We start from the raw sequence: 27,471 nt of genomic DNA, 5'->3' as shown, positions 1-27,471 counted from the left end.
CACCCTCCCTGTCCCCAGCTCTGGGATCTGACTGCCGGCAAGATGATGTCTGAATTCCCTGGTCACACGGGGCCTGTCAACGTGGTAGAGTTTCACCCCAATGAGTACCTCCTGGCTTCCGGCAGCTCTGACAGGTGAGCAGGGGCCAGCTGGCCGCCATCCCTCCCCCTCTGTCCTGGGTGTCATGTTCTGGTGACTGTGTAGAAGAGTGGGCTTCGTCTGAGCCAGGCCCCTTGTCTCCCTCAGCCTTGGTTCCTGGGCCCCGGTGTCCTGGGCTCCCTCAGGTCAGGGAGGCCTGTGACTGGGGGCCAGCCCAGCAGGCAGGGCCACACAGCCCAGCTGGGTCATGCTTACCCTCCTGCTGCCGTTCAGGGCCAGCCCCTGCCCAAGACAGGGCTTCCTGTGGCCCTGGGGACAGAGGTCTCTAGCGAAAGCCACTGGGCAGGCCCGAGGCGTGTGGCGGGTAGGCGGTCGGGTGGGGGAACTGGCTTCTGACAGAGCGGCTGCCTTTGCAGGACGATCCGTTTTTGGGATCTGGAGAAGTTCCAGGTGGTGAGCTGTATCGAAGGGGAGCCTGGCCCCGTCAGGTATGCAGGGGCAGAGCGCTGGGCCCAGGCCCTGGCCAGGGGATGCGGTGGGCCCAGTGCCCTGTCTCCACTTGGCCTCTTCCCTGGGCTCTCCCGGTGTCTCAGGGTGGGGGACAGGGAGTGCCCTGGGACCCACGGCCAACTCTTGCCTGGCCCAGGAGTGTCCTCTTCAACCCCGATGGCTGCTGCCTGTACAGTGGCTGTCAGGACTCGCTGCGTGTCTACGGCTGGGAGCCCGAGCGCTGCTTTGACGTGGTTCTGGTGAACTGGGGCAAGGTAGCCGACCTGGCCATCTGCAATGACCAGCTGGTAAGAGAGCCGAGGCACCCATGTCCACCCTTCTACTAAGCCACTGCCCCCTCAACCCTGGCCCCCTCACGCCTTCCCCGCTTCCGCAGATAGGCGTGGCCTTCTCTCAGAGCAACGTCTCCTCCTATGTGGTGGACCTCACACGAGTTACCAGGACAGGCACTGTGGCCCAGGACCCCGTGCAGGACAGCCAGCCCCTGGCGCAGCAGTCGCCCAACCCCAGTGTCCCTCTCCGGCGCATCTATGAACGGCCCAGCACGACCTGCAGCAAGCCTCAGAGGTGGGCGCCTGGGGGTGTGGGCTCGGGTCTTCCTGGGGGCTGGTGGGGGCAGCCTGGACTCACCTGGGCCTGGTGCCCTCGGGCTCTGCCCTGCACCCCAGGGTGAAACGCAACTCCGAGAGTGAGCGTCGCAGCCCCAGCAGCGAGGACGACCGGGACGAGCGGGAGTCCCGAGCGGAGATCCAGAACGCTGAGGAATACACCGAGATCTTCCAGCCCAAGAACAGCATCAGTGAGGCCCCTGTCCTGCTGAGGGGAGGCCCTGGTCCTTCCCAGGGATATCCTGGCTGGGCTTGAGCCCTTTGTTTTTGTCCCTGGCCCCCTCCTGCACCCAGCCTCTCTGCCTTGTCCTCCAGGCCCTGTGGGCTGGGCTTCCATGGGACTGAGGGCAGGAGCCTGGACACTCCCCAACAGAGGCCCAGCAGCCACTCAGTGCCCCAGCCCTGCCCTGGGCAAAGGGAGGGCCCACAGGAGCAAGTGGACTGGGGCTCCTGGGGTCAGGAGCAGTGTCATCTTTGCCTGGGGACAGCTTAATCTCAGCATTCTGACTAGGCCCTGGGCCCTAGGCTGGCATGGCCAAGAGGGCTCACAGACAGGACCCTGGTGTCCTCAGTCAGCCCACTTTGCTTTGGCAGGCCGGACACCACCCCGGAGAAGTGAGCCCTTCCCAGCACCCCCAGAGGATGGTGAGTTGGGGCAGAGCTGGCCTCTAGGGGCCTGGCTCTCCCAGGCCTCCCCTCCATGGCATGACCTCCAGCCTCCCCCCACGGGCTCCTGTCCTTCCCTCCTCAACAGTGCCTGCTGTTTGCAAGGGCACGGCCCTGGTGACAGTGTGGGTGAGGCAGGCAGGTGCTCCCTTGAGGCCTGTGCCTAACGGTGGAGAGAGAAACAGTGGACAGACAGCTGCAGGGGGCCTGCCTGGGGACACGTGCTGTGAAGGAAGTGGGGTCACCAGGGCCACTGGAGATGGGCTGAGGGGACGGCTCTGAGGAGGTCTGAGGAGGGAGAAGCCTGGGGAAGGCACTGAGAGGAGGCCTGGGGGCCTGGAGCTGAGCAGCCAGCCCAGCAGGAAGCCAGGCCCTGCTGGGAGTTAAGATGAAGATGGAAAGGGGCAGGGGTGGCCCTCTCCCCCTCCACTTCCTGTTCACAGCCAAGGTCCCCTCCCTACCCGCACTCGCTGCATTCCTAGTGAAGAAAGGGCTGTGAATCTCCTGGGTCCCATCCACAAAGAGACTGGAGGACAGGAGGAGATGGGCCCAGCCCCCGGACACAGTCGAGGGTCTCCCTGGGCACAGAGCCACCTAGAGTCCCACCCGGGCCTGCCTCTCCCCCAGTCTCTCCTGGTCTGATCCAGTGTGTCTTCCTCTTGCCCCAGACACGATCACGGCCAAGGAGGCAGCGAAGCCCAGCGCAGCCATGGACGTGCAGTTCCCAGCACCAAATGTACGTCCCAGCTGAAGGGCTGTGGCCAGGGCTGGGAGGGCTGGAGTCCTGAGCCAGGGTCGGGGTCGCCCATGTTAGGAGGCAGAGAGGGGAGGCCTGGTGTGGCCACCTGCTGATCCTTTGTTCCCTTTAGCCTGAAGCCCTTCCCCAACCCCTGGTCACCACTTCCACGCCTGCACCCAAGGGTGATCCCGCCATCATCCCTGCCACCCGGAATGAGCCCATTGGGCTGAAGGCCTCTGACTTCCTGCCTGTGAGTAGGGTCCAGCCGTGGGGTGGATGGAGGCCCATGGGCCAGGGCAGAGCCCTGCCACCTGTTCCCGTGTCAGCGTCTGGGTGCCTGTCCCACATAGGCCGTGAAGGTCCCCCAGCAGGCGGAGCTGGTGGACGAGGATGCCATGTCCCAGATCCGAAAAGGCCACGACACCATGTGTGTGGTGCTCACCAGCCGCCACAAGAACCTGGATACCGTGCGGGCCGTGTGGACCACGGGCGATGTCAAGGCAGGTGCCCTCCTCTGCCCGGGGCTGTTGTGCCCCACTGCTGCCTGGCCGACGCTACACCCGAGGGCCAGGCAGGGGCTGGGGCGGGCAGCCCTGTCTCACCCGACCCGCTCCTCCCGTGTGACGCACACTGCCATTCCTGGAGCATCCATTTCTGCTGGGCCTTGCCCTCCTCCTTTTAGGCGCGTGTTCTTGGTAAAACCCCAGCCCCATCTTCACACCTCCCCACATGTCCCACCCACTCATGGAGCTCTGTTTGCACAGATGTCAGTAGACTCTGCGGTGGCCATCAGTGACCTGTCGGTAGTGGTGGACCTCCTGAACATCCTCAACCAGAAAGCGTAAGTGGCCGGGAGGGGAAGGGAGGGGAAGGGAGGGGTGGGCAGGGCCGGCCTGATGGTGCCCGCCTGGCCTTTCCCCAGCTCCCTCTGGAAGCTGGACCTGTGTACCACGGTGCTGCCGCAAATCGAGAAGCTTCTGCAGAGCAAGTACGAGAGGTAGGGAGTTGGGCCTGCATGGGGAGTGGCGGGGCTCCTCCAGGGACCCTGCCCCTCCGCAGCAGTGGCCAGAGCAAGTGGCCTTGTGTCTGCCCCCCCACGCCCCACCCCACACTGTCCTGCTGTACCTCACTACCTTTCTGGTTGCTCTGGTGTCTGCCTTGACTCCACCTGTCTGTCCCTAAAGCTACGTCCAGACAGGCTGTACCTCCCTGAAGCTCATCCTGCAGAGGTTTCTGCCGCTGATCACTGACATCCTGGCAGCTCCGCCCTCCGTGGGTGTGGACATCAGTCGTGAGGAGAGGTGAGGGCCAGCAGGCTAAGGGACACAGGGCCCATATGTTAATGGCCCTGATACAGCAGCTCATGGGGAAGCACACAGGGTTGGGGGTGGTGGCACAGGGCCTGGCCAGAGCCTGGGTTCTTCCCCATGCTGGCTACGCCCTGAGCCCTGGCATGGCCTAGGGTCCTGTGCTCAGGGCCACCGCCTTCCCTTGGGAGGAGGGCTGTTAGGACAGCTGGGTCCCGATGCTAGGCGGGGCCATGGTGGCCGGCTGGCTGCCGCTGCCTCAGGTGCCAACCCTCTGCCCCCAGACTACACAAGTGCCGGCTCTGCTACAAGCAGCTCAAGAGCATCAGTGGCCTCGTCAAGAGCAAGTCGGGCCTGAGCGGCCGCCACGGCAGTGCCTTCCGCGAGCTGCACCTGCTCATGGCCAGTCTGGACTGAAGAGCCAGTGGGTGGGGCACCAGGCAGCCCTTGGGCTTGTCCTTGGCACCCCCTTCTGTTCTGTGTGCCCTCTGGCCACGAGCTCTGCCCGGCCCCTGCCGCTGCAGCTATCCTGGAGATGGGCTGGCCCACCGGCCACCTCCACGGCCCGGATTCTGAGACAACTTCCTCTCCAGCTGCCCAGCTTTGCCCAACTACTGCTTCTTGGGGCAGCAAACTGAGCCCTGGGGCTGCTGCTGTAATTTATAAGGCAAATTTTATTAAATTTGTAACTATTCCCTGGTTTCCTTGTGAGAGGCATCCTCTGGCCTCATGGGCTCCCCAGGCCCACGATTGCCTGTGCTGTCCTCTCTAAGCCAGCAGGGGGCAGCGGGGTAACAGAAAAGGTCAGTTCAGACTGGAGAAGAGGGTAGCCCCTCCCGCGGCTAGGGGAACAGGTGGGGCTGGGGCTTGGGCTCGGCCACACTCCCAGCTGTCCTTTGAGCCCCTTCAGGGCCCTGGAGGCCCAGCCCCGGCAGCTGTGCACTGCAGGGTGCCAGGATCTGCCACCGGCTGGCCCCCAGGATGCCTCTAGGACAGGCCTGGAAGGGCAGCTGTAGTCCTCTGAGGACTCTGACAGCTTTCGTGTCCTCCAGGAGCCCCCTGGGCTGGCTGGCCAGCCAGACCCACTCCTGTGGTCATCCCTAAAGGGCAGCGCCCCTACCCTGCTGCACTGCAGCCCAGGCAAGAAAAGGAGGGGCCCTCTGAGCTCCTGCACAGGGTCCCCTGGGGCTGGGACCAAGTACGGGCAGCACAAGCCCCCTGTGGGGTGGGAGCTACACTGATGGTCAGGGTACTGGAGGCACCAAGGGGAGGGTGGTGGCCTCCCCTGGCCCGTTCACCTAGGACAGGAATGCCAGGGCAGAGGGTCGGTGGTGGGTGGGCTGGTTTGGGCAAACCTTTGACAAGTCTCAGCTCCCCAGGCCTTAGTGTCCTGCCTGAACACAGGTAAAGCCTGTCAGCTGGGGCAGTCAGCAGGCACAGGCTGGGCTCAGAAGGGTAACTGTGACCGTGAACAACAGAAACAGGCACTTTTGCAGGGTAGGGGGCAGCGATGACCCCCGCCTCCCCCAGTTGTTCAGATGTGTGGTCCTGGGAGAGCTGGGTCCTGGAGGGCTGGTGACTGGCCAGCAGTGGGAGGCAGCTGGTCATGCCCATGCCCCAGCTCCCTGCAGTCCAGCCAGCGGGGACTCCCAAGACCAACTCAGACTACACTTGTGTAAAAAGGCTTTTATTTTAATAATAAGTAAAAATGGCTAAGCTTCCAAAAGTTTTTAAATAGGATTTCGGAGGAAGGAAAATGTCAAGAAGCCAGTGGGCAAGGACAGCGCCTGGTGCCAGGCAGATGCGGGGGACATAGGCCCACCCACTGGCCACCTCTGCCAGCCATAAATACAGCCTGGCCCCGTGGCAGGGAGGACCAGGCGCCTATGTACACCTAGGCACACTATGTACACGCCCGGCTGGGGACCCCCCTCTCCTTGGAGGAGAGCAGGGACAGGCTGCCCCTGGTGCCCACCAGCTCAGCTCTGTTCCCAGGGTTCCTGTGCCTTCGTGAGGCCTCAGCCTACCCGCTCGGAGCAGGCTGCCAGGCCCACAGCCTGGGGAGGAGATGGGCCAGCCCGGGCCAGAGGCCCACCCTCCCACACGCTCCTGCCCTCCCTGTGAGGGCCCAGCTCCGATGGATGGCTCAGGCCTCCCAGGCAGGGCGGGCCATCCCTGCCTGCCCTTTAAGCCCATGACATTGTGCCCAGAGCCACAGCCGAGAGACACTACTTCCTTCTGGACATGTTTCTTATCTCTGAAGAGAGCAGGGCAGAGGACCTTCCTCCTCCTGTGGTGCTGTAGCAGGAGCAGGCCAGCAAGGCCTTAGGGTCCAGCTCCAGGCCAGCAGGATGGATGTCCTCACACAGGCACCAGCCTGGACTTCCCTGTGGGAGGAGCCAGGGATCGTCAGCCTCTGCTCCGCACTGCAGCTGTGCCCACAGCAGGGGCAGATGCCAGTGCAGGAAGGGGCCTGGGACAGCACAAGGACAGCAGCGGCAGCAGGACAGGCCCAGCCCCAAGCAGCTGAACACCGGCACAGCCCTGTCACCCAAAGCTGGCAACAGGTGGGTGGCAGGCAAGCAGCCTGGGCCGCTGGCCCCAACTCACCTGGACACTGCAGCCCCAGCCGTCAGGCTGAAATCAAAGCAACAGGCGTCTCACTGTGGGCTTGCCCCTGACCAGGACATGCTGCCCTGTCCCTTTGGACTGGGAACAGGCCAGGCCTTCCCATGAGGGCCCAGCAGAGGCTGGAGCCCTGGATTGTAGTTGGGGATGGGGCCCACTCGTCTGGGACACGGGTGAGCCCTGAGTTTCCACCCTCAGGGAGCCAGGGCCCAGGGCAGGAGACGCAGGCCGTTTGGGAGGGTGTTACTACAGCCAGAGCCCTAGCGAGGGGGTACAAGGTGGGCTCCTCCTGATATCACCCTTCTCTGGGGGCCTTGGATTTACCATCTGTAGAATGGACACAGTCCTACCTGTCCTGACTACTTCTGGGGCGGGGAGGATGTGAGACTCATGCTGAAGTTACAAGCTTTAACAAGGAAAGGAAAAGCCCATCCAGGTAAGGGCAGCCTGGTGGCTGTGACTGTCCCTTGTGTGGGGATCTCACCAGAGGGCTGCAGCTTCCTCCGGATGGAGCCTGGGCGGCTCGAGGTCCCAGAGCTGGGGGCCGAGTGGGCTCGTGCTGCAGGCTGTGGTGTCTGGCAAGCCGACTCCCACTGTGAAGAGGAAGGGGGGTGGGCGTGGCTGCCCTGGCTCCTCCCCTCCCCCATGCTTCCCCACCCCCATTCCTAAAACTCTGTTTCCTCATCTGCAAAACGGGCCTCATGATACTCCTGCCTGCAAGAATCAAGTGAGATAATATATGAACAGGAGTCAACTAGTTCCTACGGCAACCCCCCATGTGTCAGACCCGCACAGCAGCTCCCTGACAACGGATGCACTCCTCAGTACCTCTCAAGCCAAGAAGACTTGGATTAAAGGGCTACTGGGTTTGGGTTCAAGTTCTAACCCCACCCACCAGGCAGCTTCTTTCCCTCCCACTCAAGGAGTGCCCCACCTCCCCCTGCCTGTGACCGTTAAGTGTGACCCAGGCCTGGAGTACCTCCAGATGCTCCTGGCTAGACCAGGACCCAAGCTCTGTGCGGCGGGATCCAGGGCCCAGCTCCACAGAGCGGACCCTCTCAGCAAACTTGAGGGAGTAGAGCGTCTCACTGGTGTTCTTCTCCACGGGGGACACCTAGGAGACATGACAGCTCGCACCCCACCCAGGCCAGCTGGCTGCTCCCAGCCAGGGGACTCCAGAAGGCTTCCTGGAGACAGCCTGGCCTGGCTGAGAGGAGGGTGCAGACCACAGCTACCAAAGACCAGGGTCCCTCTCTGCAGCCTGGGATCCTGCGTACCTGTGCCATCCTGTGCCACCCTGCCCCCAGGCCCTCACCTGCACCACCATGAGCGTCTTGCTGTCACCACTAAGTGAGTCCTGCAGCAGGTAGGTGAGTTTGGAGTTGCGGAAGGGCACGTGGCCCTGGCGGGAGCGGAGGGCAGCAATCACGTCCCCCAGGGCTGACAGCGACTTGTTGATGTGCTGGGCCTCCCGCAGGCGGCTGCCCTCGGCCCCCGACTTGCCCACGCGCTCCGAGCCAGCCAAGTCCACCAGGTTCAGCTTCCCTGCGGGGAGGATGGCAGGCAGGTCAAGGCTGCCCACGATGGGGACCCTGGCAATCCTCAGCCAGGCCGCCCGCTGCCCGCCTCACCCGTGGTGCGTAGGCCGGTGCTGCAGTCCACACCGCGCACCGTGACGATGAGCAGGGCGTGCGAGCGCGAGCTGTGTTCGTTCAGGTTGGTGAACTCGGTGGTGCGGTTCGTGTGGCCAAACTCAAACACCTGGGGACAGTCGGGGGCACAGGGTTCAGAGGGAGGCTTTGGGATCGCCTGTCTCCAAGAGCAGCCCTGGGAAGGGTGATGCCACCTACTGCGTTTCAGACAGGGAAACGGAGGCCCAGGAAGGCCTGAGGACATGCCACTTGGGACGTGGCAGAGCCTAATTCCAGCCTGGTCCTGTCCTCTGGAACAGCCGTGCTCATGTCCAGAGTGTCACCCAGCACTTCCCCAGCCCCAAGACCCCAAGGCAGGCACCTTGTTGATGTCGTCCACGCTCTGCACCTGGAACTCCGTCAACCCCGGCACGTACAGCTGCCCGCTGCCATCCGGGCACAGCCGGATCTCCAGTTTCTCCTGAGGCTCTCTGCCCAGCAGGTCCCTGGAAGGGCAGGCAGGACAGTCGCTGCATCCCCCCTCCCCAGCCTGGAAGGCTCCCTGCCCATCACACCTTCTTTGACCATCAGGTTAAGCCCGGCTCTCCCCACGCCTCTCCCCGGCCTCAGCTGAAGAGGTGAGACAGACTGTTCCCCAGAAGTCCCCGGATGGTCGCTCTGGCCTCCACAGTGCGCTGGCCTGTGGGCAGGACCTCCCAGGCAAGATCAGGGAGAGCCCCCTCCTGCTGGGACCACCTGGCCCTCCTGGACTGCGTCAGGGTGTATCTGGGACGAAGCTGCTTAGCCACCTCCTTTGGAAGTCAACTCCCACCGGAAGGCCCTGCAGCCCACCCCGGGCTCCAGCGCGCTGCCCACCTGAGGACCTCATTGTAGATCTCGGCCGCACTGACGGTGATGGTGTACTCCCAGTCAGACGCCTTGTCCTGCACCTCGGAGAAGAGCAGCTGCAGGGCCCGCTGGTTGATGCCTGGGTTCTCAGGGGTCCCCTAAGGGTGGAAGGGAAGACCCCAGTGGCCCTGAATGTTGCACATGGAGTCCGTCACCCCCAGCCCTCACCCACTCACGGGTGAGCCTCCCGCCCCTCAGGAGCTCCCCCACTAGCTCCGCCGACTTCACCTGTCTGGCCTCAGTTTCCCCCACTAGAGTGGCAGTGTCCTGCCAGGTTGGCCCTGAGGCTTCACGCAGAGCCATGGGGTGGAGGGCCTGGCCTGGCTCTGCACAGGGCTGCTGAGCACCTGAGACATGCCTGGCCCCGCTGGGCCACCTGGGAGGGGCAGCAGAAGTGAGTGGATCCCCTCACTGGCCACCTGGAGCTCGGTGAGTGGCGGAGGGTAACCACAGGCGCTGGGTCCTGAGGGACTGGCAGACCTTCCCAGAAGGCACATGGCGTCCCTCAGAGTCTGACCCTCACCACTCCCCCACCTCCCCAGGACCCAGCTGTGTCCCCTCTGCAGCCATGCTCTCCCCGACAGCCCGCGCACCCTGGGTTCCAGCACTGTCTCCTGGGGAGCGTCCCTTGAGCCCCCAGACGCCCTCCCTGCCGGGCCTCGCCTCTGGCTTTGTGTTGTCCCTGGCACCTGTTGACTGGCTCTGTTCACCACTGTCTCCCCACTGCCAGGTGGGCTCCAGTGGGGACAGGGACTGTTAGGTCATGTGGGGGCCCCAGTGCCTGCCTGGTGACTGACACACCTCAGTCCTCAGCAGAGCTCTGAGGGTAGATGCTTGGTGGTCCTGGTAGTCACCCCAACTCTGAGCAGCCCCAAGACAGTGGGGAACCCAGGAGTTGCCACACATAACGTCACCACCTCCGTCCCTGGTCTGCCAGTTGGCCTGCCCCTCAGTAACTAGGCTCCATGACCCTAGAACTGGGGGAGTGAGAGCCCAGACAGAACAGAGCCACGGCAGGCTCCCAGGGGGCACCCACAAGCTGGCCGGAAGGGCCCGTCCAGTCCCCCACCACCTTCACCCAGACACGGGGCACCTGCCTCCTCCCCTACCTGGAATTACACACACACACACACACACACACACACACTCCCCAAGGAGCCGGGGAAGTACTAATGAGCCAACAGCAAATCCCCGAAGGCCAGCTTCCAATTTCCATCCACGCTCAGCGTTCCTCCTCCTCTCAGGCCCCACTCCTCGGCCAGCCACCTGCTCCCGCTGCACCTCAAGGAGATGAAGCCCTGCCCTGACAGCTGGGGTTAGCTAGTCACCGCGGCGCGCACCTGTCATCCTAGCAGCTCAAGAGGCTGAGGCAGGAGGATCACAGTTCAAAGCCAGCCTCAGCAACTCAGTGAGGCCCTAAGCAACTCAGCGAGACCCCGTCTCTAAATAAAATATTTTTAAAAGAGCTGGGGAGGTGGTTCAGTGGTTAAGCACTCCAGGGTTCAATTCCAGTACCCCCCCCAAAACTGGGTTCCCACAACAGCCATCACGTGGCCAGTCTCTCCCAGTGCCCCGGGATGCCTGTGAGGCCCCACCCCATGCATCCCACACCCTGGTGCAGCTCGAGGCAGCCATGAAGGAGGGGGAGGCTCTGCACAGTGTGTGGGGAGAGAAGGCTGCGTCCTGAGGGGCACTGCGGAGGCCTGCGCTGGACGAGACCCTCTGACGGTTTGCTGCCCTGCATGCTGTCCCCACCACCTGTCCTGCTGGGACACGGCAGTGCTCTGGGGCAGGAAGCCCCTCTTCGGGCCAGGAGCTGACTCAGGTCTGATAGCCTCTGTCCCCAGGGTGGGTGCAAGGGCCAAAGGAGGTGAAGCAGGCTCTGCGCCACACCCTGGGGGTGACGAGGGAGCCCCAGCAGCAAAAGGGGTGCACCCACCTCCATGGTGTAAGTCTTGCCGGCGCCCGTCTGGCCGTAGGCGAAGATGCAGACGTTGAAGCCGTCGATGCAGGAGGTGATCAGGGCCTGCACCTCCTGGAACACCTGGAAGGATGCGGGGGGCAGAGAGAAGGCTTCCAGCGCCCTGCGACCAGGGGCCCAGTCCAGCCACCTCCCCTGCCCAGGGCCCTTTCAAAGTGACGGAACTGTAGCAGCCAGCTCCTTCTTAGGGACTCCTGAGTAGCGAGTCACCACCCAGGACACATCAGGGGGCACACACTGCCCACAGAGGCCAGCAGGGGCCCAAGAAGGGCTGAAGACAGAGGCAGCACGACCTGGTACCGCCTCTGGCCTGGCCTTCCTGCCAGGGGACAGGATGGAGCAAAGGAGGCCAGCTGTGGGAACAGGAGGGCACAGGACAGGCAGCCCTGGCAGGTTAGCTGGGTGGAGGTGACAGAAGAATGAAGCTAAGACATGAGGTCCTCACACCGCTGAGGGCTGGGCACTGGGTGTTAGAGTCCTGAGCCACCATACCACTGCCTGGAGGCCCCGGGCATGCAGATGGGGGCCGTGGTCAGGAGGTGAGGCCATGGTCAGTGGGTGGGAAGGCTCGCCTGGTTCTCCCCTTCCTGAAGGAGGCTTCTTTTGGCCATGCTGGGAATCATCCCAGGGCCCAGCCCCCCTAGGCAAGCACCGTACCACTGAGCTGTACCCCCAGTCCTCTGAGGCCCCTGCTCTTGGCTTTCTACTCCCTTTTCTCCCAGAGGGAAGGTGAGAGGGACTCTGGGGCCCCACTTGTCAATCCCATCCCCACTGTTTTGTCTATTCTGTCCCCCTTTTCCCTGCAGATGCTGTCCCCCAGGGCCACACTCACATCTTGCTGTGAGGCCCACGGGGAGAAGACCTTGTCCAACTCAAAGGACACAGGCTTGCCCTTATGCAGCAGGTGGATGATGGAGTCATCATCGGGATCAAAGGTCACAGCGTTGGTGGCCTCAGGTCCTTCCCCGTCCTCTTTCGTGACTGGTCGGACACGAGCAATGACCCGGATGTTTCCTGGGGTGGTTTGGGTTGGAGAGATGAGCCCAGGCAGGGTTAGGACCAGGCAGACTAGGGGCCCAGGAGTCACAGCCTCCCGGGACAAGGTGGCCCACAGCTGTTATTAGTCACTCACAATATAGTATGGGTTCACTTAGTACATTTCCTCCTGGGCAGACTACTCAAGGGTGGGGGTCTTGCCTTGAACAGGGAGCAAGCTCAGCCATGGGGCTCAAGACTGCACCCAGTCTTGGGGAGACCTCCTGTCTGGATTCCATCTACACCATGAGGAGCTTGGGGCCCTATGAGCCCAGGGACTTGTCCTATCAATCTAAAAGGTCACCGTGAAAACCAGGACAAGGCTTGGGCACCAGACGGGCCAATAGGACCAGAGAGACAGTGGACAACTGGCATGGTTATCTAACAGGCACAGACAGTGGGACAGCTCGTGCCACCCTCTTGTTCCCAGCCCCTTTGTGGGATCTCTGTGCTCCTGCAATGAAAACGAAGTGCCCCTGCGGCCAGCTTGGCCGTGCCTTCCCTCCCTCTCCGACTCACAGGCCAGATCAGCTCTGGCTCTGCCTCCTTGGGCAGCCCCCTGCACCGTGGGGCCCTGCACCTGGCCACGGGGCAGGGTTAGGGGTTTCCCCCTGACTTCTCATCACTGTCCACTCCCCGGCTAAAGTGAGCACAGTGGGTGCGGGCACAGCGTCTGGGCCACAGCCGAACCCCCTGGGTGTGGAACACCTCCAGGCCCTCCCTGGAGCTCGGGCAGGGAAGGGTGACATTCTCAGCTTGACCAGGCCCCAGGACAGAACAAGTGGCACTCCAGCCACCCACCACCCAGCACTGCAGCACAGGGCCTGGAAAGTAACCTGCCATGGCACCGGAGCTCCAGAGCTGGGCCAGGGACCGCCACGTGGCAAGGCCCCCGGCTTCTCGGTGCCTCCATTCCTTGTCTACAGAGAGATTTCAGTGGCTCTCGAGGACAGGGCACAGCTCGGAGGGTGGCCGCTGAGCCAGTTCGGGGACCGTATGCCGTCACGCCAGCCCACGTCCCCGGGAGTCACCTTTCAGCCGCACCAGCTCGTTGTGGCACTTCTTGCGCAGCTGCAGCTCCCGGCGGTACTTGCGCAGCAGCTCCTGGTTGTTGGTGTTGACCTCCTCGATGGCCTGGCCGATCTGGAGGGACACGCGCCGTGGGAGGGGCGGACTCCATCAGCCTCGCCCCTCCAACGGCCCAGCCCAGCCGGACGCCGACTGCTGCCCTGGACTGGGCTTGACACGTGCCCGATTTCCCACGACCCCTCGGAGAGGTACTGCCAGCATCCCCCTGTCATGGGCCCCCAAGCCTAAGCCAATAGCTCAAGGTTACCCTGGGGACAAGCAAAGAGCGGGAGTCGCCTCCCTCCACAGCACTAGCACTACTCCAGTCGGCTAGGCTCAAATTCCAGCTCCACCCAAGTTAGTGGGGGGACCTGAGGCAACTGGACCAAGGCTTTGAGTCTCACTCTTCTCATCTGTAAAGTGGGGGTAACGTGTGGAACTCGGAAATCTGTAGGAGCTGATAGGGAAAGATTTCCATGGTATACAAAGCCACAGGTCCAGTACCTCCCCCTGTCCAGTAATGTCCCCTGTCAGGTAAAGGGAGTACATATGCTGACCATGTACCTGTTCATGATGCTCAGAACATCCGGGGAAAGAGCAGGGAGACAGGTGGCCCTAGGCAAGGGGATGCAGTGGCCAAGAGCCCCTTCCTTTCCACGCCCCTCTGCAGGGCTTGGCTTTTCACCATGTCCATGTGTTGCAAAACTTTGGGGGTGTGGGGGCTACTGAGGATTGAACTCAGGGGCACTCGACCACTGGGCCACATTCCCAGCCCTATTTTGTATTTTACTTAGAGACAGGGTCCCACTGAGTTGCTTAGCGCCTTGCCATTGCTGAGGCTGGCTTTGAACTTGCGATCAGCCTCCCGAGTGGCTGAGATTATAGGCGTGCACCTACGCGCCCGGCTACAGAACTTTTTTTAAAGGAGAGCTATTTTCTATGTATGGACTCTGGAAAGAGCTGTCGGACAAATTCAAGGATCCAAAGGCCATGAGAGGCCCAGCACAGAGCTGATATCGTGGCTCACTTGCCTAGCTCGCTGGGTTCAATCCTCAGCACTGCAGAAAATAAAGGCATTGTGTAAAAAAAAAAAAAAAAAAAAAAAAGGCCCAGCCTGCAGGTGGCCCTATTCCCATACTGCACAAGTACAGCTGTAGAGAACTGCTTCGGGGGTTGGCTCCGTGGCAGAGCTCTTGTCTGTGTGTGCAAAGCCCTGGGTTCAGCCACCAAAACCACACGCAAAATTAAACATAGCAGATAAAGGAACATGTGCAGCACATCTGCCCAGATTCTAGGCCTCGCTCACCTCGGCCTTGACGCTCCTGAGGGCCTCCTGCAGTAGCAGGGGGAAGCCGCGCACCTGCCGCTTGAGCCCGTTGTAGTCGTTGGTGAGGGTCCTCAGCGCTGGCTGTAGTGTCAGCAGGTTGGTTCGGACACCTATGGGGACACGAGAGGTATGAGGCTGACGGTATGAGGCCAAGGCATGGGACGGATGGGGCCCAGGCAGCAGGCTCACCTGCCAGGTTCTCGTGCACGGCCTTCATCTCCACCTGGGCTCTGGCAAAGGCCTCCTCGATGGCCCGGTTCTTGTCCTCCTCCAGGGACTGCATCTCCTCCAGCATCTGCCCATGTGCCCGCTCCAGCTCCGACTCATACATGGCGATCTGGCAACCAGGCCAAGAAGGCTCAGTGGTCACGAACCGGGGAGGCAGGTACCAGGAAAGAAGCCACACTCCAAGCAGTGAACCTCACTCCCAGGGAGGGGTAGTATGGCCGACTCTCTCCTCCACACAGGGCTGTGAGCTCCATGCACTACCACCTCCTGCATCAGCCCCTGCACCAACCTAGTCCAGGCACAGAACAGATGCTGGGCTGGGCTGGGCTGCAGTAAAGACATGCTGTGATCATGATGCTGTGTCCCCGCCGTGCAGGAGGGTCTTTGACCAGATCATGTTACAGACGAAAAAACAGAGAACTTGCCCTTGGCCACTTGGCCATCAAAGAAATGAGGGACTGGACCCCCCCCCAGTCTCTGGGATCCTCAAATACTTAACCCCTCCACTGTACAGAGGGCCTGGCCCAGCATGCACCCCACGGCCCACACACCTGCGCCCGGAGCTGCACGGTCAGCTGATGTGAGCTCTGCAGCTGCTGCTCCATTTCTTTCAGCACCTGCCGCTGCATGGCCACCTGCTCCTGTAGGTGCTGGTTCCGGGCCTGGGACTCACTGAGGGCCTGCTTGGTCTTGGGTGACTCCACCTCCACTGTCTTGATGACATACTGCAAGGTGAGGGGAGGATGGGCGCATGGAGGCGGGTGGGTACCTGAGTCACAGCTGGCCACTGGGGAGCCTCGGGGATGTCTCTTCAAGACTCCCCACAGAAATGACAGGAGCTGCAAGGTCCCAGCTTTGCAGACTGCTGCAAATCTGGCTTCCTGGAATCTTCTCGTCTCAACAAAGCCTGCACCGTGACCTGGCCGCAGCCCAGCCTGGCCCGGAGCACTCGGGAAGGTGCAGAATGGAGAGGCTGCACTTCATCTGGGCCTGGCATACGGGGGGGCACCTCTGCCACTGCTTGCTGGCTACCTAACTGGGCCTGGCCCTGATTCGCAGAGGGAAGGGACAAGAGAGCACCGACTGGAGGATTCCTCTGGCGACTGGCACCTGTTCACCAGGACAGCTGCTCCTGCGTGCCAGCCCGGCCCTGGTGCCACGGGCCGAAGCTTGTGTAGGGCCCCGCTCCTGGCTGCCCGCTGGTGGCTCACCTTGACAGGTGGGGACTGGGCCCGCAGGCTGGCAATCGTCTCGTGACTGTCACGCAGGCGCCGGCTCAGCCGCTCCTCCTCCTGGGCCTTCTCGGCCAGGCAGTCCTTGAGCCTGAGCTCCACCTCGGCCAGCCGGTCCGTCTTCTGCTGCACCTCCAGGTTCAGCTCCGACAGCGCGCCCCTGTTCTCCGCCACCTCCAGCTGCAGCTGGGAGAGCTGGTCACGGAGCCGGGTGCTCTCCTGCAGGGGCCAGGGGCACTCTGAGCACTGGGTTCCCCGTGGGGAGCTGAGCCCGGCCCGGGCGAGCGCCTCACCTGGCTGTGCTCGCAGCCCGGGCAGGGTCCCGCCGGCTGGGCCCGCCACTCCCGCAGCTCCTGCCTCAGCCGCTCGTTCTCCACCATCAGCCGGTCCCGGTGCTTCTCCAGGTCGGTGCCTCCCTGCGGAGAGCCAGGGCCCAGGGGGGGCATGTGGCAAGGACAGGTGGCACAGCAAGAAGGGCAGACGGAAGGCGTGCAAGGGCAGGGAGAGGGAGAGAGGCGGGGAGCGACGGAGGAAGGAGAAGAGGGACAGGGAGGCGAGCAGGAGCCCAGAGAGCCCTGGAGACAGCAGGAGGAGAGGGGTGAGCAGGGCCCCGCTGGCCCGCCCCTCCGCCTACTTTCCTGAGTGTGAAAGTAACAAGAAGTCACACTTATGCACAGAGTTCACACTCCTGATTTACGTAAGCCAAGAAGAACCAGCCCCCTCCGCTCAGGAGCCACACCACGGGCACCAGCTATGGCAGTAGTCTCTGGGTGGGACGTGAGGGCTGGGAGACAGGGCCGCGCCCCTGGGGGACAGGCGGGGTGCACGGGACAGCCCCCGGGTGGCCCTGCAGAGCCTCACCAGCTCGGAGCGCAGTCGGCTCACTTCCTGGGCCTGGCTGATGAGCTTCTCCTTCAGATTTTCCACCTGCGGGCACAGAGCCAGGGAGGCTGAGCCTGGGTCCTCACCTCAGCCCTCCCCGTCCTCCCTTCTGCACCAGTTCAAGGACCCACCAGGCTTCTCCCAGCCCCTCCCCGAGCCACAGCCTCAGGCCAGGCCTGAGACTCCAAGTAGGAGGAAGCTGGCCTGCGCCACAGCCTTCAGCGCCTGTCACCGCAGGGCCAGCCCAGCCCAGGCGCCTCAGGGAGGTCTGAAGTGCAGCCGAGGGGCAGGGAGGCCCTTAGCAACTCAGCCAGACCCTGTCTTTAAATAAAATAGAAAAGAGCTCCCCAGCTCTTTGTGGCTCAGTGGTTAGGAGAGCCCTGAAGACAGCGCGGGAGGAGAGGGTGAGCAGTGGTTAAGTGCCTGGGTCCAATCCTGGTACCAAAAAAGAAAAGGCTGAGGCACAGAGGCGTCACTCGCTGGGCCGGGCTCGCCCCCAGAAGCAGCTCTAAGACAGACTCGGGATCCCTGCTTGGCACAGACCCCTGTATTCATGTCTGTAATTTTAAAAGGGCCCTCAAATCATATCAAGCCCAGGCCCCACAAGCCATGGATTCATCCCTGCCTAGTGCTCAGAATTTTCTTCTTCGAGTAGTTTCTGGCAAGTTGGCCTGTGGAGCCAGGTCTGCCCACAGCCAAAGGACGCCTGGCACCTGTGTCCACCCCTGACCCCAGTCTCCTTTGCAGGAGAGCCGGGGCTGACCCCAGCTGAGAGAGAAAGGGGGGTGTTCACCCCATCAGCAAGCAGTGGCACCCTATAGTGGCTAGAGCCACAGGGGGCCAGACCCTAGAGCACAGACCCCAGGACGGTGACCCTTCCCTGTCCCCAGCTGACCCATAGGCCTCAGACACCTCAGACCCTGGGCCTGCAGCAGGAGCCTCCCACCCCCAGGAGCCTCTTCTCAGGAAATAACAGGCAGAAAAGACCTCAGCACCAGCATTCACCAGAGTGTATTTGGGTTCTCTTCCAGAACATTCTGTAATGACCACGTCTCACCTGGGAAAAGGCTCAGTGAGAGTCAGGCTTACTCTGGTGGTTCAGGAGGTTTACATAAGCTAGCCACAAAAACACTGGGTTCCAATGACTAAATGACAGGTGACAATGTCCATCACCTACAGGAGCCAGCCCGGTAAGGCGGGTGAGGGGCTGTGTGGGATCAGATGCCCAAGAGCCACCCAAGGAGGCAGCCACATGTGCTCCCCATGTCCCTCAACCAGGGGGACACACTCCCTTTTCTCTCAAGGGAGGCTGATACTGGATTTGGGGGTGTGCGGAGCTGCTCCATTTTATATTGTTGGGATGTCGTTCATCAAGCCTGTGGGCAGCCCTTGACCTTGGACGTCAGGGCCTCCTGGGGCTGGAGTCAGCGGGGCCTCTGCTTCCAGGTGGCTCTGGGAGGAATGGGCCAGGAGATCTGCCCTTCCTTCAAAAAAAGCCCTGCTTGCTCCTGGGTGGGAGGGGTGTCCTAAGACACAAGACCCAGCTGGGGGTGGACGATCCTACCAGCCTGCCCATGGCCACCTGGGGGACATGCAGGTGACCTGAGGGCCAAATCTGTCACGCTGTCACCACCCCCTGCCCGCCCCCAGTGTCCCCTTTCTGGGGCTGGGAGCCTGGAATGAGGAGGGATTCTGTTCTAGAGTTTGTGTGAAGTTTGAAGAGTTCTCAGTCCCGCCTCTCGGCTGCCTCCTGACTGCTGCCCAGACAAGCCCAGAGAGGACCTGGAGTCTCTGACCAAGGGGTTGATTTTGTCTTGTTCATCACCCTGCTGGGGATGGAAGCCAGGGCTTCACACACCACACACGACCACGAAGCCCCCTCCCCTCCCCTTTCTCAACCCCCTCTCCCCCACACACACCCCAGGTCTGCCCAATGCAGCTGTCAACATGAAAAGCCAAAGCAAGATTCCAGGGTGGGAGGGGTCTCAGGCTGAAGAGCTACAGCCGACCACCCCTGATGCTTCTCAGCATTAGACACGGCTGAAAGTCCCAAGTGTGTTCCCTGGAGTCCCCTCACCCTGGACTATGTCCTGGGTCTACGTCCAGCTTATGCCAAGGTCTGGGCACCTCCCCCAGCCACTCCCCTCCCCAGGGCTGTGCTCTGACCTCAACCATCTCGATGCCTGCACTCGGGCCCGCCGATGCCTTGAAAGAGGGTTTTGCAGGTTGGCTGGGTTACAGGTGCCCCTCCCGGCCTGCCCCTCATGCTGGGCCTTTCTGGCATCACAATGGGGCCTGGGTGCTCCTGGCTCTGGAATCAGCCAGGAGCAGCATCCAGGAGGTAGGACTGTGATGGGGGGCTTGCCCTTAACAGGGGAGGAGGGTTGCTTTGGTCAGAGATGTCAGATGCTAAGTCACCTCCTGGGACAAGTAGCATGCAGCAGAGCAGGTGGACTGACCCTTTCAGGCACCCTGGCCAAGGTGACTCAGGCTGCTCAGGCCCAGGCAACTGAATGACTCTATGGGCCCTGCAGGCCAGCTCCATCAGGGGCTGGGAATCAAGAACACCAGCCCAGGAGGGGGACCCTCACCCTCCACGCAGAGGGCTCGCTCCAGGAGGGCTGGGGGCAAGACCAACCTCCTCTTGGACTTGAAGGCACAGCGGGCAAGACTCACAGGGTTAGGGACAGTGAACAAGAAGTCAGAAGCAAGCAGGGCACCCAGAGGACCAGACAGGAGACAGGGCTGGGAGCAGTGGGGCGTGGAGAGGGGGGGAGCCAGCGATGGCCGCCCGTGGCGGTCAGCCTAAGAGGGGAGGGCCACGCCCCGTGTGGGGCCACCATAAGTAGCTGCTCAATAAATACTGGCAGTGACATCAAGGGGCATTGTGCACACGCCTGAGCCAAAGGCCAAGTCACAGGGGAGCACAGCCTCCCAACCAGGTTGCGGAAAGTGTCCCAGGCCAGCCCAGGGGTCAACTCAGAGTTCAGCAGGGCCAGCCTGGGCAGGTGTCACCCCCTTCCTGGTGGTTCCCAGCCAGAGAAGACGAGTCTCGGTGCAGGGGCCTCAGCCCTGCCCTGCTGAGGGCCCAGGAAGCCGGGGCTTCTGCTGACCTGACAGAAACCTGCATTCACTTGTCAGGGCAGAATGGACGGGGGGCGGGGGCGCCCTGGTCTGTTTTATCAGCTGTCAGCTCCTGAGGCGGCCTCCTGAGGCGGCCAGCCTGCTCATTACCTCCCTACCGCCCGCCTCGCCTCACCTGGGCAGTGTGGTCACCTGCTATTGGCTGTGGCGGAGCTGGGAGGGCCTCAAGGGAGCAGCCTGGAGCCCCTCGGGAGCACCCCTTTCCAGCCACTGTCCCCATCCTGCCCCAACACTCTGCCCCTCCTGATATGCTGGCTCGTGGCTCTGTGACCACTGGCCAGGCCTGTCTGCCCTGTCCACTCAGCTGCCAAGAGTTCACACTTACGTCCTTTTGCCCCTGAGGAATAGGAATAGCATGGAGAACAATGGATTCTCCAGCCAGACTGCCCAGGTCCTAACCCAGACCCCTCTCACATGCAGGTGACCTGAGGTGACCTTGGAGGGGCATCTTTACTTCTCCGTTCTCTTTATTTTCCTCATCTGTATGATCGGGGTACCTCACCATGGCTCTCTTGGATATCAGATGAGAAAATATACACGAACCACTTACAATAGGGCCCAGCACCCTGTTACAGATTGAGTGTACTTTATCTCAAATGCTTGAGACCACATTTTTTAATTTCAGATTTTGGAATATTTGCATATATGTAATAAAACATCTTGGGGATGGGATCCAACTCTATGACAGGCATAGTGGCTCATGCCTGTAATCCCAGCAGCTCAGGAGGCTGAGGCAGGAGGACTGTAAGTTCAAAGCCAACCGCAGCAAAAGTGAGGCACTAAGCAACTCAGTAAGACCTTGTCTCTAAATAAAATACAAAAAAGGGCTGGGAATGTGGCTCAGTGGGCAAGAGCCCCTGAGGTTAATCCCCATACCTGCCCCCAAAAAAGTTTATTTATGTTTCACACATGACTTACACATAGCCTGCAGGTAATTTTATATAATATTTTTAATAATTTTGCATACAGAATAAAATTTGTGTGCACTGAGCCATCAGACTTGTGGTACGATGTTGATACTCAACGTTTTAGATTCAAGAGAACTTTGGATTATTTGATTCCAGATTATCAACCTATACTAGAACAAAAGGTCTGCAAAGTCAGGGATTTTTATCTATGGTGCCCAGTGCTAAATGCCCCAAGCCTGGCACATAGTAGGTACTCAGTAAATACATGGGGGATGAATGCCCAGTAAATACATGGGGCTGGGCGGAGCAGGGCCTGTGGGTGAGGCTGGTACATGTGTGAGACGAGGGGTGTGGACAGGTGTGGAAGGGAGGTGTGGAAGGGTGCTCACAGCACCCCCAAAGGCCGGAGCTGCCAGCCCACTACGGCAGTGACTGCCGTGTCAGGAATGTCCGCCCCGAGAAGCCACAAAATCACTTGTGTTTCTATGACAATTCAACAAGAAAAAGAAGAAAATAATTCCTTACAATAGCATCTAAGAGACTAAAATCGCTAGGAATGAACGTAATCAAGGAGGTGAAGACTTCTACATTGGAAAACTACAAAAGTTTGCTGAGATTAAAGCAGGGCTGGGGCTGAGACTTGGCGCACAGGTTGGCATGAGCAGGCCCTGAGTGGGGTCCCCAGTACTGAAGGGAAAAAAAAAGCAGAGATTAAAGAAGACACCAAGAAATGAAATGCCATCCTGGAGACTTCATACTGTTAAGGTTTCGATGTATCCAAAGTCATCTACAGATTCAATGCAACCCTTGAAATTCCAACAACATTTTTAAACAAATAGTAATAAATTCACCCTAAAATTCATAGGGAATCTCAAGGGACACCAAATAGACAAAACAATCTTGGAAAAGAACAACCAGGAGGAAGTCTCACATTCCTGACTTCAAAATGCAGAGCTGCGGTGATCAAAGCAGGGTGGCCTTGGGGATCACATTTAAAGACAATTGGAAAGGAACAAAGGACTCAGAATTAAGTTCTGACAAGACCACTTAATGGTAAAGGTCAGTCCTCTCAGCGAGTGGTGCTGGAAGCCCGCAGGTATGTCCACATGCAGAAGAATGAAGCTGGACTTTACAGACAAAAATTAACTCAAAGTGGACCAACTAAATATCACAGATAAAACTGCAACACTCTGAGAAGAAAGTTCATGGCCTGGAATTTCACAACGATTTCTTGGATATGACCCTAGAAAGAATACAAGCAATAAAAGAAAAAACAGATAAGTTGGTCTTCATAAAAATTAAAAACTTTGCGGGGCATGGTGGTACATGCCTGTAGTCCCAGGGACTGGGAGGCTGAGGCAGGAGGATGGCAAGTTTGAGGCCTGCTTCAGCAACTTAGCAAGGCTTTGACTCAAAAGTAAAAAGGGCTGAGGATGTGGCTCAGTGGTTAAGTGCCCCTGGGTTCAATTCCTATACTACTACTACTAATAATAATACTAATAATAAAATAAAAACTTTTGCATAACAAAGTATACTAATGGAATAAAAAGGCAATGGGAGATAAACTTGCATCATGAACTCTTACAACTCAACAACCTGATTAAAACAGAGGCGAAGAACTAGGTTACACATTTTCTCCAAAGATGATACACAACTGGCCGAAATGCCCAGGAGAAGATGCTAGCATCACTAAGCATTAGGGATGCACAAATCAGAACTACAGTGAGATGCCACTTCACAGCACTGGTATATAGATACAGCCTGCACGCCTGTAATCCCAGGGTTCCAGAGGCTGAGCAGGAGGATCAGAGTTCACAGCCAGCCTCAGCAACTTATGGAGGCCCTAAGCAACCCAGTGAGACCCTGTCTCTAAATAAAATATAAAAAGGCTGGGGATGTGGCTCAGTGATTAGGCACCCCTGGGTTCAATCTCCAGTACCAAAAAAAATTATAAATTGTGACAAAAATAAGTGTTGGTGAGCCTGTGGGGGGAGCGGAACCCTTGTGTGTGGCTAGGAGGAAGGTCAGATGGTACAGCCGCTATGGAACCCAGTAGGGCAGCGCCTCAGAAAATTTAGCAATGCAATTACCATCTGATCCAGTAATTCCAATCCTGAGTCTATTCCCAAAGGAATTGAGGCAGGGACCTGAGGAAGTATTTGCACACCCATATTCACAGCAGCGTTATTCACAATCGCCAGAAGGTGCAAGCACCCCACTGATGAGTTCAAGGGTAAACGAATGAACAAGCAATGTCGAGTGTTTACACAAGGAATAGTCTTCAGCCTGTAAAAGGACAATCTGGCCCCCATGCAACAGGAGGAGTCCTGAGGATGTTATGCCAAGTGGGGTGAACCAGTCACCGCTGGGACCCCACTCAGGAGGCACCGAGTGCCATCCAGGCCGAATGAGGGACCCGACGGCTGCCGTGGATGTGGATGCTCTTCACACCCAGACTCTGCACTTCAACATGGTCATGGCAGCAATTTTTACCCCACGTGCATTCGACTGCGATTTTTGAAAAATGGTTAAAATTGGGTTTTTTGTTTGTTTTTTTTGGTACTAGGAGTCAAACTCAGGGGCACTTGACCACTGAGCCCCAACCCTATTTTGTATTTTGTTTAGAGACAGGGCCTCACTGAGTGGCTTAGCACCTCACCATTGCTGAGGCTGGCTTTGGACTCGCCATCCTCCTGCCTCAGCCTCCCCAGCTGCGGGGATTACAGGCGTGCACCACTGTACCTGGCTTAAAATGGGTTTTTAAAAACAGGTCAAACAGGACTCAGTGGCGACCCAGCGCTGGTCTCCTGGACTGCAAGCCCTGAGGACGCCCTGGATGGCTCTGCCTCAGGGTGCAGGGAGGAGAGGCGGGGGCCGCTGGGCAGCGCAACGCTGGGGAACCTGAGGGACCACGAGCCACGGCTCCAGAGACGTCCATAAGAGGACAGGAGAGCGGGAGGCCACGGGACATGGCCTGGGGCTGTGGTTGCCAACACACAGTAGGGTCCTTGGGACCAGTCCCCAGAGCAGGACCAGTGGCCTTTGTGACCTGGACCTTCTGGGTGCCTGGGGTCTGTAGCCCCCTGCCCTGAGTGCTCTCATTATCAGAAACACCACATGTGACAGTGACAAAGAGGTCCGACAAGCCCAGGTGCCAAGAGTGACAGTAGCAGGCACATGTGTCCCATCATCTCCCAGTGGGGCCAGAGGCTTGGTGAGAAGGTCACCTGGCCCCCTCAGTCCTGTGGTGGGTACTGTCATCATGCCCACTGCACAGGAGGAAGAGCTGAGGTCCCCAGGGGCAGGACTGAGGTGGCCCGACTCTGTGGTGACCTCGGCTGCAGCTGGGACCTGGCTGCCTGGCAGAGTCCCCACGGGCCTGCAGAATACACTGAGAGCGCCACAGGCAGGGGCGAGTCTGGACAAGGCCGGGACCAGCACTGAGAACCGGGCAGTGGGCACCCCATGGTGGCCTTTCCTCCGGGAAGAGCCCTCAGGGACGTGGAAATCGGCGTCCGACCACAGCCAGGCCGCGAGGGACCAGACCTGGCAGGACAGGCGCCCGGGCGGCGTCACGCTCCACAGCTGGTTTTCCATCCTCCCTCGCAGCTGACCACCCAGTAACCACAGAGCCACGTGTAAGAGCTCGTTCAGAGCCGGGGACATGAAGGCTCAGGTGGCTTCCTGTGGAGGCCCAGCCGGAGTAGCACAGCCAGGATGAGGGTTCTGCTCCCAGGACTCCAAACCCAACACGCGCCCCAGTGATGGTGGGGGTGACGGTGGTGGCAACCCCAGTAACGCGCGGGGGTCACCTCACCCAGGTGCTGTGGCTACAGCCGCTTTACAGACGAGGAGGCTGAGGTTCAGAGTGGTCGTTAACTAGCCCAAGGTCATATGACTAACGAGCAGGGCCACACCAGGGCTTGACCCTGGCTGGCTCCAGGCCCAGGCGGAGGCCCCCCGTCTCCTGGGGTCAGACCCTCCAGAAAGCAGCCCAGAGACCTGGGGTTTCAGGGATGTTGATGAGAAATTTCCAGAAAAGTGCTGGAAATCAGCAAGTTCACAGGTGAAACCTGAGCAGAGATGGGGACTGTTCTGAACTCCCAGGCCACCGGGGGAGGGGGCTGGGGTTCTCCTCCAGGAGGCGGGAGAGCTGGGGCCCAAGGACACCAAAAGCCAGGGTGTCTCTCCTTCCACTGGCCCGCTTAAAAAGTCAGTCGGTTTTGCCAACTAAAAAGAAAGAGAGTTTTTAAAAATGTGTTTCAAGTAGTAAAAGGCCCCATGTTACTTTGATCCTATGAGACGTCAGAAAAGGAGAAGCATCAAAAGAGTAGATTATGGCTGCCCAGGGCTGGGGGAGGGGAAGCAGGGAATGACTGTCACTAGGTCTTTTTAGGGTGATGAAAATGACTTAAAATTAGGGGTGACGGGTGCATTGTCATCCTGACATACTTACAACCACCAAACTGACCTCCTTAAAGGGGTGGATTTAATGGTCTATGAATTATGTCTCCACAAAGCTCTTAAAAATAAAAAATAAAAAACTTGTTTGAAAAGTGGTGTCTAGTCAACCTAAACAAGGGAAGGAGGTGCTGCTACTGAGTTCTTGCCTTGGGCCAGATGTGTGACCTCTGGGGTGGGCCCTGACCCAACCACAGCCCCCAGGGCAGCACTTCCAGCCTCCCTCCACCTGCTGCCACAGTCCCTTTGCACTGGTTGTTTCTTGGGCCCAGAAGACACTTCCCTCAGCTCTGTGCCTGACCTCAGCTCCAGGACTGCCTTCTCAGGAGGCTGTTCCTGACCTCAGCAAGTCCTCAAAGCCTTGTGCATGCCCTTCCCGTCACTATTCTCACTTTACATGGAGGCAACAAATGTCTATCTGCCCCCAGGACAGAGCCTCCCCAGGGCAGGGGCTTGCCTGTCCCCCTGAGTATCCCCTCTGCCCAGCCTGGTAGGAAAGGCTCACAGAACCACGAGGAGAACAGGCGGGCACGAGTGGGCACAGGAATGCAGAGCAGGAGCCTCCTATCATTGGGACAGACGGGCCAAGACAGAAAAGCCATGAGGTGAGGGCACAAGGGGCCACAGGGAGGCCACAGGGAGGCCTGCCCAACGCACAAGGGGCAGGTGGGCAGAAGAGAGAGCTCTCAAGAAGAGCCGCAAGAGACGGCCACCCGTCTAGGTGACCTGTTAGATCACAGGATAGAGGAAGAGTGTGGCCCCACACTCTGTCGAGAGAGAGCCCAGGCCGGGAGCCCAAGAGCCCGAAAGCCAGGCCAGGCCACTGACACTGCAGGTGGGGCTGGGGACCGCGGGTGAGCCGGCGGGGCTAAGATGGCCACGGAGACAGGTGCTGAGCCACAAGTCGGGAGCCGAGCCCCAGGAAAGGGGCCCACATGGAGGTGGGGAAGAAGAGAGGGATGAAGAGGGCCAGGGGTCAGTCGCTGGTCCTCTTGGACAGCTCCACGCCTGGTACAGCACTTCCTGAAGGGGACACCTGGCCCCACAGGCGACGGGGCAGGAGGAAGGTCGGGAGGGAGGCCCAGACCTCTGGTTCTTGCACCCTGCCCTCTAGCACGTGCCGAGGCTGCTCAGAAGACCCCGTCTCCCTCCAGCGCCCTCCACGCTCGCTCCACAGTGGACCTCTGCTGTCCCTGCCTCCCCGGGTACCTGGTTCTGCAGCTGGGCGGATGTGGCTTGCTGGTCACTGTCGTGGAGGGCCAGCCTCTCCCGTAGGACCACCAGCTCCTCCTGAAGCTGGCACTTCTCCTCCTGAAGCTGGGACATGGCCTCCACCATCCTATGCACCACAGGGGCTGTGCCCGGAGACCCCGACAGGCTGCAGCACCTCCCGCTGCCAAAGAGCCGCCCACCTACAAGCAAAGTAGCAGCTCATCAGCCGGGCAGCTGGGCCCGCCTGGCCCAGGAGAGGGCCCACTGTGCCAGGGACAAAGGATGGCAGGGGCAGGCCATCCACCATGGGACAGGGACGCCAGCAGGGGTGGCGGGGGCAAGGGAGGCGACAGCATTGAGCAGCTGGGGGCCTGCAGGCTCCCAGAGGTGACTTCATTGGGAAGCTTTTGGAGATGCCCGGCCTGAACCAAGATGCCGCTCTGTCGCGGCAGGAGGCTGGGGGACGAGCCTCCCCTCCGCCAGCCTGCAGGCAACCGCTGCTGAGAAAGACCAAGGCAACACTGTCCCCAGGAGAAATGACTTCCTAAACCTCAAGCTCCCTCGAAAGAGTCGAAGAGAAGCTGTCACCAAAGGAAGCAAGAGCAGTGTGTGCCAGGGGGTCAGCCAGGCCAGCTCCAAGGCCACCTACACGTGGGGACCACATGGGCAACAGAAAGGGACGAACACCCAGCTGGGCGGGGCCTCAGCCCGATGCCTCTTCCTCCCACAGCTTTCCACTGTCCTGTCACCAGGGACAAGACAGAGACAGACAGGCAGATGGGTGAAGGACAGACATGGGTCAAGGCCTTGACCTGCTAACAGGCCTGGCTGCCTGTCACAGCTCACTGGCAGGGCACCAGGAACCAGCCCCGGCTCGGCGGGCAGGGAGCGGGCAC

The 27,471-nt window shown here is 60.0% G+C and overlaps 2 protein-coding genes across 14 annotated transcripts in view; one reads left to right on the top strand and one right to left on the bottom strand.

Annotated features, from left to right (window-relative positions):
* Window positions 1-4,623, top strand: part of Katnb1 (katanin regulatory subunit B1) — a 19,716-nt gene extending 15,093 nt beyond the window's left edge. The window contains exons 8-20 of the mRNA XM_015488665.2: window positions 19-134; window positions 516-587; window positions 746-896; window positions 986-1,176; window positions 1,278-1,408; window positions 1,812-1,862; window positions 2,552-2,619; window positions 2,753-2,872; window positions 2,973-3,122; window positions 3,387-3,463; window positions 3,545-3,619; window positions 3,807-3,923; window positions 4,214-4,623. Coding sequence (XP_015344151.1) covers window positions 19-134; window positions 516-587; window positions 746-896; window positions 986-1,176; window positions 1,278-1,408; window positions 1,812-1,862; window positions 2,552-2,619; window positions 2,753-2,872; window positions 2,973-3,122; window positions 3,387-3,463; window positions 3,545-3,619; window positions 3,807-3,923; window positions 4,214-4,346 — 1,452 coding nt within the window. The 3' untranslated portion in view covers window positions 4,347-4,623. The remainder of the gene's footprint in view (window positions 1-18; window positions 135-515; window positions 588-745; window positions 897-985; window positions 1,177-1,277; window positions 1,409-1,811; window positions 1,863-2,551; window positions 2,620-2,752; window positions 2,873-2,972; window positions 3,123-3,386; window positions 3,464-3,544; window positions 3,620-3,806; window positions 3,924-4,213) is intronic.
* Window positions 4,624-5,600: 977 nt separating this feature from the next.
* Kifc3 (kinesin family member C3) overlaps window positions 5,601-27,471 on the bottom strand; it is a 74,157-nt gene continuing 52,286 nt past the window's right edge. For 8 of the 13 annotated variants that reach the window (XM_048792110.1, XM_048792112.1, XM_048792111.1 and 5 more), the window contains 17 exons: window positions 26,573-26,775; window positions 16,830-16,895; window positions 16,262-16,543; window positions 15,948-16,187; window positions 15,288-15,461; window positions 14,698-14,845; window positions 14,488-14,618; window positions 13,145-13,256; window positions 11,911-12,092; window positions 11,037-11,141; window positions 9,065-9,195; window positions 8,571-8,694; window positions 8,189-8,318; window positions 7,873-8,102; window positions 7,537-7,671; window positions 7,042-7,150; window positions 5,601-6,316 (listed from right to left, as the gene is read on the bottom strand). In XM_048792110.1, coding sequence (XP_048648067.1) covers window positions 6,291-6,316; window positions 7,042-7,150; window positions 7,537-7,671; window positions 7,873-8,102; window positions 8,189-8,318; window positions 8,571-8,694; window positions 9,065-9,195; window positions 11,037-11,141; window positions 11,911-12,092; window positions 13,145-13,256; window positions 14,488-14,618; window positions 14,698-14,845; window positions 15,288-15,461; window positions 15,948-16,187; window positions 16,262-16,543; window positions 16,830-16,895; window positions 26,573-26,775 — 2,528 coding nt within the window. In that variant the 3' untranslated portion in view covers window positions 5,601-6,290. Of the gene's footprint in view, window positions 6,317-6,539; window positions 6,567-7,041; window positions 7,151-7,536; window positions 7,672-7,872; window positions 8,103-8,188; window positions 8,319-8,570; window positions 8,695-9,064; window positions 9,196-11,036; window positions 11,142-11,910; window positions 12,093-13,144; window positions 13,257-14,487; window positions 14,619-14,697; window positions 14,846-15,287; window positions 15,462-15,947; window positions 16,188-16,261; window positions 16,544-16,829; window positions 16,896-26,572; window positions 26,776-27,471 lie in introns of all 13 variants that reach the window. The other 5 variants (XM_048792108.1, XM_048792109.1, XM_048792106.1 and 2 more) reach the window with 4 other exon arrangements.

The sequence above is a fragment of the Marmota marmota genome, unplaced genomic scaffold (genome assembly GCF_001458135.2).
Source record: "Marmota marmota marmota unplaced genomic scaffold, marMar, whole genome shotgun sequence".
In the NCBI taxonomy this organism is placed as follows: Eukaryota; Metazoa; Chordata; class Mammalia; order Rodentia; family Sciuridae; genus Marmota; species Marmota marmota.
The sequence above is the reverse complement of the archived record's forward strand: the minus strand, read 5'-3'. Positions and strand labels throughout refer to the sequence as shown.